General features: G+C 39.3%; 1 protein-coding gene across 1 annotated transcript; it reads left to right on the forward strand.

Annotated features, from left to right (window-relative positions):
* Positions 1-8,499: 8,499 nt before the first annotated feature.
* On the forward strand, positions 8,500-9,828 carry LOC137648347 (uncharacterized). The gene has a single exon (XM_068381274.1). The coding sequence runs from the start codon at positions 8,500-8,502 to the stop codon at positions 9,826-9,828; it is 1,329 nt and encodes a 442-aa protein (XP_068237375.1).
* The last annotated feature ends 469 nt before the right edge of the window (positions 9,829-10,297 follow it).

Consider the following 10,297-nt stretch of genomic DNA (forward strand, 5'->3'; position numbering starts at 1 on the left):
CACTTACTGTTTTCCCTAAGTACGTATATTCATTAATGATATCTAGAGGTTCACCCATAACCCTTATTTGTTGTCTCTGCATTTTCATTTAACATTATCCGAGCTTTACTCATATTCGTTTTCTGTCCTACATTTCTGCTTTCTCTATTTAAATCTCATGTGTATATATATATATATATATATATATGTATAGATGTGAGTCAGTGTGTGTGAAACCAAACGTCCCCACCAGTCGAATGAGAGGAGTCCTACCACCATTCAAAGGAACTAAGATGCAATCAAGGCAGCCAAGCAGGAAATGGAACAAGACGGTATCTGAAGAGGCCCCTGATTGACACGACTCGCACCAAGTCTATACGAACAGAATATACGACGATGCCGTCTCCGGTACGAACTGGGATTGACACGAAGGGGTGAAAAATGACCTTTTAAAGTTCCTACGTTGTGATGGCAGTGTTGAAATGGATGTTTAGAATGATTGAGCGTTGAAAGGATATTTTCTCCTTTCCCGTCATCCTTACAGTAAGGGGTCGGTTGCCTGACGCACTCCCTTCAGTGCCTTCTATCAAAGGTATCCTCTTGAAAATGGATATTTAAAATGATGGAGCGTTGAAGGGATATTTTCTTCTTTCCCGTCATCCTTACAGTAAGGGGTCGGTTGCCTGACACAGAAAATGGATATTTAAAATGATGGAGCGTTGAAGGGATATTTTCTTCTTTCCCGTCATCCTTACAGTAAGGGGTCGGTTGCCTGACACAGAAAATGGATATTTAAAATGATGGAGCGTTGAAGGGATATTTTCTTCTTTCCCGTCATCCTTACAGTAAGGGGTCGGTTGCCTGACACAGAAAATGGATATTTAAAATGATGGAGCGTTGAAGGGATATTTTCTTCTTTCCCGTCATCCTTACAGTAAGGGGTCGGTTGCCTGACACAGAAAATGGATATTTAAAATGATGGAGCGTTGAAAGGATATTTTCTTCTTTCCCGTCATCCTTACAGTAAGGGGTCGGTTGCCTGACACAGAAAATGGATATTTAAAATGATGGAGCGTTGAAGGGATATTTTCTTCTTTCCCGTTATCCCTAGAGTAAGGGGTCGGTTGCCTGATACGCCCTCTCCAATGCCTTCTATCAAAGATATCCTTCTCCACCTAACCTCTTCTCTCCATAACATCCTTCACATTACCTTGCCATCTAATTTTCTGCCTCTTCCCTCGATCTTCAACCCCCACCCCAGCAGGTTCCTCACAACTCACTCCCTCCCCACCATCCATTCTCAACATATGCCCACACCATCTCAGTAGTGAGACTTTTCACTTCTGTAATCTTTACTATGCCTGCCATTCTTGAAAGGATTGTTTAAAATATGGCAATAATTACTCATGTGTAGTGTTGAAATTACTATTCATAAGCATTTAAATGCCTATAAGTCTGATCTCATGGGTTAATGAAGATTCTATCACTTAATTTTACATTTATTAGTTTCAATAACTCACTTTGAAAAAAAAAAACACTCCAAGATAGTAACAAAAAAGCTAACGAGAGAGAGAGAGAGAGAGAGAGAGAGAGAGAGAGAGAGAGAGAATAAAATTCCATCTACCAGGAATTGTCTTCTCAGATATCCTTTACCACACACCCCAAAAAAGAAGGCGTTTGCCCCAACATCCCAAAAATATTCCCTTTCATCAAGAAACTTCCCCCCCCCATAAACACGAAAACCCTTCCAGTTTACCCCCCCCCCCAAAAAAAAAAAAAAAAATCACTCATCGACCGAGAAACTATCCTAGTGTCCAGCAAGGAGGCACTCTCATAATCCTTAAAATAATGTACTCCCTTTACATAAAATCCTTTCCTTTTGTTATGGAAACCTACACTAGTATACATTCCTTTCCCCACCAGCACCAGAAAAAAAAAATGTCACGTAATCAAGATATCTTCTCCCCCCCAAAAAAAAGATTCTGAACATCACGACTAAAATATTCTCTGTTCAAGAGAGAGACATTCCTTCCCCCAAAGAAAAGTGTTCCCTTCTTTAAAAAAAATTATATCGTTCCCCTTCTTGAAAGATTTGTCATTTTAAAGTGCATCCCTTATTAAAGAGTGTTCCCTTCTTACGAAGTGTTCCCTTTCTTAGAAGTGTTCCCCTTCTAAAAAGTGTTACCATTCTTAAAATTACTTCCCTTCATAAAATTGTTCCCTTCTTTAAAAAGTGTTCTCCTTCTTAAAAAAAAGTGCTCCCCTTCTTAAAAAAAAAGTGCTCCCCTCAAAAAAGTGTTCCCCTTCTTGAAAAAGTCTTCCCCTCAAAAAAAAAAAAATCCATTCTTTAAAGTGTTCCCCTTAAAAAAAAGCGTTCCCTTCTTTAAAAAGTGTTCCCCTTCTTAAACAAAATTTCCCCTTCTTAAACGTGTTCACCGTCTAAAAAGTGTTCCCCTTCGTAAAAGTGTTACCCTTCTGAAAAATGTGTGTTCCCCTTCTTAAAAAAGTGTTCCCCTTCTTTAAAAAGTGTTATTCTTAAAAGTGTCCCCCTTCTAAAAAAAAGTGTTCCACATACAAATCAGTTACCCTTCGTTAGAAAAAAAAATTTTCATCTCCTGAAAAAAAAAAAATACTTTCACCAAAGTCCTTTTATCCTACAAGCCCCACCTACACTCATCCCTTCCCATAGGACTCCAAGAGGTGGTGTGGAAAAAAAAAACGGTCACCCACAACTCCGGTTAATTGGGCAAAAATTAAAGCTTGGAAGAAGAAGAAGAAGAAGAAGAAGAAGAAGAAAAAGGCTTTTAAAAAGGTTTTTTTTTTTTTTTACTCGAGACGTTCCTGTAATTACTCTTCGAGATATGATGTTGTCTCTACCTCATCTTAAGATGCATTGGGTACAAAATGAGTCATGAGATGAATGCTCTTGTCTTTGATCAGTGGTATGAAAAGGGATTTAAGATTAGGAATCAGCGGGAGATATAATGTAGTAGTAGTAGTAGTAGTAGTAGTAGTAGAAGTGGTAGTAGTAGTAGTAGAAGTGGTAGTAGTAGTAGTAGAAGTGGTGGTAGTAGTGGTAGTATTAGTAATAGTAGTAGTAGTAAAAGGGTGGTGGTGGTAGTAGTAGTAGTAGTAGTAGTAGTAGTAGTAGTAGTAGTAGTAGAAGAAGTGGTGGTAGTAGTGGTAGTAGTAGTAGTAGAAGGGTGGTAGTAGTTGTAATAGTAGTAGAAGTGGGGGTAGTAGTGGTAGTAGAAGTAGAAGTGGGGGTAGTAGTAGTAGTAGTAGTAGTAGTCGTAGCACTAGTAGTAGTAGTAGTAGTAGTAGTAGCAGCAGCAGATAAATAATAACATAAAATTACCTTTAAAATCCAATAGTGACCCTTGTAAAAATATAATAAAATACCCTCAAGTAGCTAATCTGCAAGAAGATATGATAAAATGGTAACCAAACCTATAAAAAACCTTAGGAAATGAGAAAAAAAACTTTAAATTCTATGGACAGTGAAAGTTAAATTCTAATATCACAAAAACATTGTGAAGTTGAGAGATTTCAGCTTGTAAATGAAAAGATAAATTAATGATTTGAAAAAAAAAAATGTTCTTGGGATATTGGGCAACATATAAATGCTTTTCTTTATTATTATTATTATTATTATTATTATTAATTGCTAAGCTACAACCATAGTTGGAAAGGTAGGATGCAATAAGCCCAAGGGCCCCAACAGGGAAAATAGCCCAGTGAAGAAAGGAAACAAGGGAAAATAAAATATTTTAAGAACAGTAACAACATTAAAATAAATATTTCCTACATAAACTATAAAAACTTCAACAAAACAAGAGGAAGAAAAATAAGATAGAATAATGTACCCGAGTGTACCCTCAAGCAAGAGAACTCCTTTCAACATAGAAAAAATCTCAACCAAATTAAAAAAAATAATTCATTCCTCTACTCAAGCAAGATATCACTCGACCCATTAAATGCCCCCACCCCTTAAAGAATGGTTCCCCTTCCATTGAACCCCCTTACTAATTCCCCTCCCCACTTCCCAGGTCTCTAGTGTTTACAAGAGATGGGAATAAACAACCAAACCAAAAACAAACAAAGTTTGAAAGAAGAGGGCTCCCTAAATTTCTTAGGGATTGGAAAACCTGCATTTTAAATTCGGAGGGAAATGAAAGGTAAATTCTAAGGAAATAAAATGTTTTTGCCACCTTGGGAGATTAAGCCTTGATAATGAATAGATAGATGCAGGATTAAAAAACTCGTGTTCTGCTGTGTTGGGTGATATATATATATTATTATTATTATTATTATTACTATCCAAGCTACAACCCTAATTGGAAAAGCAAGATGCTATAAGCCCAGGGGCTCCAATAGGGAAAAATAGCCCAGTGAGGAAAGGAAATAAGGAAATAAATAACTGAAGAGAACAAATTAACAATAAATCATTCTAAAAAAAGTAATGTCAAAAGAGATATATCATATATAAACTATTAACAACGTCAACAACAAAAATGTCTTATATAAACTATAAAAAGACTCATGTCCGTCTGGTCAACAAAAAAGCATTTGCTCCAACTTTGAACTTTTGAAGTTCTACTGATTCAACAACCCGATTAGGAAGATCATTCCACAACTTGGTAACAGCTGGAATAAAACTTCTAGAGTACTGCGTAGTATTGAGTCTTATGATGGAGAAGGCCTGGCTATTAGAATTAACTGCCTGCCTAGTATTACGAACAGGATAGAATTGTCCAGGGAGATCTGAATGTAAAGGATGGTCAGAGTTATGAAAAATCTTATGCAACATGCATAATGAACTAATTGATCGACGGTGCCAGAGATTAATATCTAGATCAGGAATAAGAAATTTAATAGACCGTAAGTTTCTGTCCAACAAATTAAGATGAGAATCAGCAGCTGAAGACCAGACAGGAGAACAATACTCAAAACAAGGTAGAATAAAAGAATTAAAACACTTCTTCAGAATAGATTGATCACCGAATATCTTAAAAGACTTTCTCAATAAGCCAATTTTTTGTGCAATTGAAGAAGACACAGACCTTATATGTTTCTCAAAAGTAAATTTGCTGTCAAGAATCACGCCTAAAATTTTGAAAGAGTCATACAAATTTAAAGAAACATTATCAATACTGAGATCCGGATGTTGAGGAACCACCGTCCTTGACCTACTTACAATCATACTTTGAGTTTTGTTAGGATTCAACTTCATACCCCATAATTTGCACCATGCACTAATTTTAGCTAAATCTCTATTAAGGGATTCACCAACCCCAGATCTACATTCAGGGGATGGAATTGATGCAAAGAGAGTAGCATCATCTGCATATGCAACAAGCTTATTTTCTAGGCCAAACCACATGTCATGTGTATATAGTATGAAAAGTAATGGGCCAAGAACACTACCCTGTGGAACACCGGATATCACATTCCTATACTCACTATGGTGCCCATCAACAACAACTCTTTGAGATCTACTACTTAAAAAATCAATAATAATGCTAAGAAACGACCCACCCACTCCCAACTGTTTCAGTTTGAAAACAAGGGCCTCATGATTAACACGGTCAAAGGCAGCACTAAAATCAAGGCCAATCATACGAACTTCCCGACCACAATCAAGGGATTTCTGCACTGCATTGGAGATTGTAAGAAGGGCATCACATGCTCCAAGGCCTTTCCGAAAACCAAATTGCAAACTAGGGAATAGATGATTACCTTCAGCAAACCTATTGAGACGTTTTGCCAGAAGACGTTCAAAAACTTTAGATAATATGGGAGTTATGGAAATTGGGCGGTAATCAGGAAGAGAAGACGATACACTGACGAACTAAGAAAATTTGCGGGTAAGGACTGGCATAAAAAGACCACAAACGGAAGCAAGTGGGAAGACATATCTGAGGCCACTGTTCAGCAGTGGACTAGCATAGGCTGCTGCTTCTGCTGATGATAGACAAATATATATATATATATATATATATATATATATATATATATATATATATATATATATATATATATATATATATATGTTTTTTCAAAAAGGCCCATAAAAGAAACACAGGAAATATGAATAAATCACACTATATTTCGGTCAATAAACATCGACCCTCTTCAGGATGTGAAGTAAAAGTAAGGAATACAGTGGAGAGTGACGGTTTATATATGAAAGCAAAAGGGTGTGTTCAATTGTTCTATAGTTGTTATAATTGCTGGAAGGATTAGCCAAATTTAATTACATCCAGGTGCGTGTTCTTATTGTTGAGCCGCAGACTTGCTGTTTCCCTTTCTAGGGAGCTTTTCTTCGGCTCATATTAAGCATGCAGAGGACTTCATCCAGAAATTCAATAGATTAAATATCCCCGTAAACAATGTAAAACTCTTGAGTCTTGACGTAGAATCCCTATTTACAAAGGTCCCGATCAACGACGTATTAGGTTTTTTGAGGGAAAAATTAATCCCTTACGAAGATCACTTCCCCCTCGGTATTGAAAAAACAATTAAGTTAATTAAACTAAGCGTGTCAAATAACGTTTTCTCTTTCAATGGAAATTTTTACAAACAGAAATTTGGTTGTAGTATGGGCAGCCCGTTATCTCCAATTTTAGCTAACCTCTACATGGAATACTTTGAAACAGAAATTTTAACAACAATTAAACCTACGAACATGGTTTGGCAACGCTATGTTGATGACATTTTCACATATTGGGATGATAGCTGGGGAGATTTCAATATATTTTTCAATAATCTAAATTCCCTAGTCCCTAGCATAAAATTTAAAACTGAATGGGAAAAAGATGGAAAATTAGCTTTTTTGGACATACTAATTATAAGGGAATCGACGGGGTATAATTTCACTGTGTATAGAAAACCAACTTTCTCTATTTCCTACATTCATTTCTTTAGTTATCACGACATTTCTGTAAAAATTGGAGTAGCTTGCAATCTATTTCTTAGAGGTTTGAGAATCTGTTCCCCAGCCTACCTAAATAAAGAATTTGAAATCATCCGTAAACAACTCGCCCAGCTATTCTACCCGACGTATGTCATAGAAAAGGCCATCAACAAAGCCAACACGATATATTATAAAGATCATGATGTTACTAACCAAAGAGATTTTAAAAATAAGATAAAACTCCCATATATAGAAGGTATTAAAAATATAACAATTCATATCAAAACTGAGAACCCCTTTGTTTTTTCATATCCAAAGACCATAGGAAGCGCCCTTATTAATGTTTATCAAAATAAAAGAGAAATAGAAGCCGGCGTTTACAAAATACCATGTAGGGACTGTGAAAAAGTGTACGTTGGGCAAACTGGCCGTTCGCTATCTCAAAGATTATCCGAACACAAAAGATCTGTTAGATATGGGTATGAAAACTCGGGGATTTTCATTCACCTTAGGGATTTAGGGCACCAGATTAACTGGAGTGAGTCGTCTTTGCTTTTTAAGAGTACCTGTCCGTACAGAAGGAAAATCCTGGAATCAGCCATCATAAATCAATCAAACACAATAAACCTATCTGGGGGCCAATGGAAAGCTGACACAGTGGACAATACTCTTCTCAACCCTATCATTAAGAAGATAATCCACGGAGACCGACCACCAGACATGCATCAGAGGTCAAGACTTCCTCCAAGCGGCTCAACAATAAGAACACGCACCTGGATGTAATCAAATTTGGCTAATCCTTCCAGCAATTATAACAACTATAGAACAATTGAACACACCCTTTTGCTTTCATATATAAACCGTCACTCTCCACTGTATTCCTTACTTTTACTTCACATCCTGAAGAGGGTCGATGTTTATTGACCGAAATATAGTGTGATTTATTCATATTTCCTGTGTTTCTTTTATGGGCCTTTTTGAAAAAACATGTTAAACTGTTCGATTACAGTTATAAATAAGACATATATATATATATATATATATATATATATATATATATATATATATATATATGTATATATATATGTATATATCCTCTTCATTTTGGCTTAATTCCTATTGCCAACGAAGCCAATTCTCACATATATTAATTCATTAGCCAGCATATCATGGCGTCGCAACAACTAGGGTCAGTGACCCTATCAGATTCTGATAAGGGAAGCCTTCTAATCCCAAGAGGAAAAAAAAGGGGGCGTGTCTCTCTAATTACCTCATTACGAAATGTAATAACAAATGAAGACCTGGAAGGTCATTGCAAATTAGTACCCCAGGGTCCATTTAGGGGAGCCTGGCTGACGAGCAAGCTGACGAGCAACCTGACACCCTAGCTGATGAGCAAGCTGGCGACTTAGCTGACGAGCAAGGTGATGACCAAGCTGATGAGCAAGATGATGACCTCGCTGACCTAGCTGATGAGCAAGCTGATAAACGACTTTACGAGCAAGCTGACGACCTTACTCATGAGCAGGCTGACGACCTTGCTGACGACCTCGTTGACGAAAGAGCTGATGAATGACTTTACGAGCAAGGTGACGGCCTCACTCATGAGCAGGCTGACGACCTTGCTGACGACCTCGTTGACGAAAGAGCTGATGAATGACTTTACGAGCAAGGTGACGGCCTCACTCATGAGCAGGCTGACGACCTTGCTGACGACCTCGTTGACGAAAGAGCTGATGAATGACTTTACGAGCAAGGTGACGGCCTCACTCATGAGCAGGCTGACGACCTTGCTGACGACCTCGTTGACGAAAGAGCTGATGAATGACTTTACGAGCAAGGTGACGGCCTCACTCATGAGCAGGCTGACGACCTTGCTGACGACCTCGTTGACGAAAGAGCTGATGAATGACTTTACGAGCAAGGTGACGGCCTCACTCATGAGCAGGCTGACGACCTTGCTGACGACCTCGTTGACGAAAGAGCTGATGAATGACTTTACGAGCAAGGTGACGGCCTCACTCATGAGCAGGCTGACGACCTTGCTGACGACCTCGTTGACGAAAGAGCTGATGAATGACTTTACGAGCAAGGTGACGGCCTCACTCATGAGCAGGCTGACGACCTTGCTGACGACCTCGTTGACGAAAGAGCTGATGAATGACTTTACGAGCAAGGTGACGGCCTCACTCATGAGCAGGCTGACGACCTTGCTGACGACCTCGTTGACGAAAGAGCTGATGAATGACTTTACGAGCAAGGTGACGGCCTCACTCATGAGCAGGCTGACGACCTTGCTGACGACCTCGTTGACGAAAGAGCTGATGAATGACTTTACGAGCAAGGTGACGGCCTCACTCATGAGCAGGCTGACGACCTTGCTGACGACCTCGTTGACGAAAGAGCTGATGAATGACTTTACGAGCAAGGTGACGGCCTCACTCATGAGCAGGCTGACGACCTTGCTGACGACCTCGTTGACGAAAGAGCTGATGAATGACTTTACGAGCAAGGTGACGGCCTCACTCATGAGCAGGCTGACGACCTTGCTGACGACCTCGTTGACGAAAGAGCTGATGAATGACTTTACGAGCAAGGTGACGGCCTCACTCATGAGCAGGCTGACGACCTTGCTGACGACCTCGTTGACGAAAGAGCTGATGAATGACTTTACGAGCAAGGTGACGGCCTCACTCATGAGCAGGCTGACGACCTTGCTGACGACCTCGTTGACGAAAGAGCTGATGAATGACTTTACGAGCAAGGTGACGGCCTCACTCATGAGCAGGCTGACGACCTTGCTAACAACCTTGCAGACAACCTTGCAGACGACCTTGCAGACGAACAAGCTGATGACCTTACTTACGAGCAAGCTGACGGCCTCACTGAAGAGGAAGTTGACGACCTCGCTGCCGAACAAGCTGACGACCTAGCTGACGAGCAAGCTGATAACCTTGCATAGGACCTAGCTGGTGAGCAAGGTGACGACCAAGCTGAGGACCTTGCAGACGACCTCGCTGACGACCTTGTTAATGACCTCGCTGAAAAGCAAGCTCACAACGTAGTTGACGAGCAAGCTGACGACCTATCTGACGACCTTGCAGACGGCCTAGCTGATGAGCAAGCTGACGAGCACACAAGGTGTCAGGCAAGAAATAAAAGCAAATTGGATTTCACAGGGATGAGCAACATCAAGTGTGTGTGTGTGGGTGTGTGTGTGTGTGTGAAGGAAATTGTAAATGCAGTAGAGTTTTAATGAATATAATAATTGAATAGAATTTATATTTGCAAGTGTATATTAGAAGCAAATTCAAAATAATAATAATAATAATTAAAAGAAACCTTATGTGATCAACGATAAATTCACATGAGGTTTAGCCCAGGGTCCATGTGGCCATTCAT

Source organism: Palaemon carinicauda, chromosome 10 (assembly GCF_036898095.1).
Source record: "Palaemon carinicauda isolate YSFRI2023 chromosome 10, ASM3689809v2, whole genome shotgun sequence".
NCBI lineage: Eukaryota > Metazoa > Arthropoda > Malacostraca > Decapoda > Palaemonidae > Palaemon > Palaemon carinicauda.

What these genes read in the sequence shown, in the direction of transcription:
- LOC137648347 (XM_068381274.1), top strand. Translation starts at nt 8,500, where the DNA reads ATGAGCAGGCTGACGACCTTGCTGACGACCTCGTTGACGAAAGAGCTG.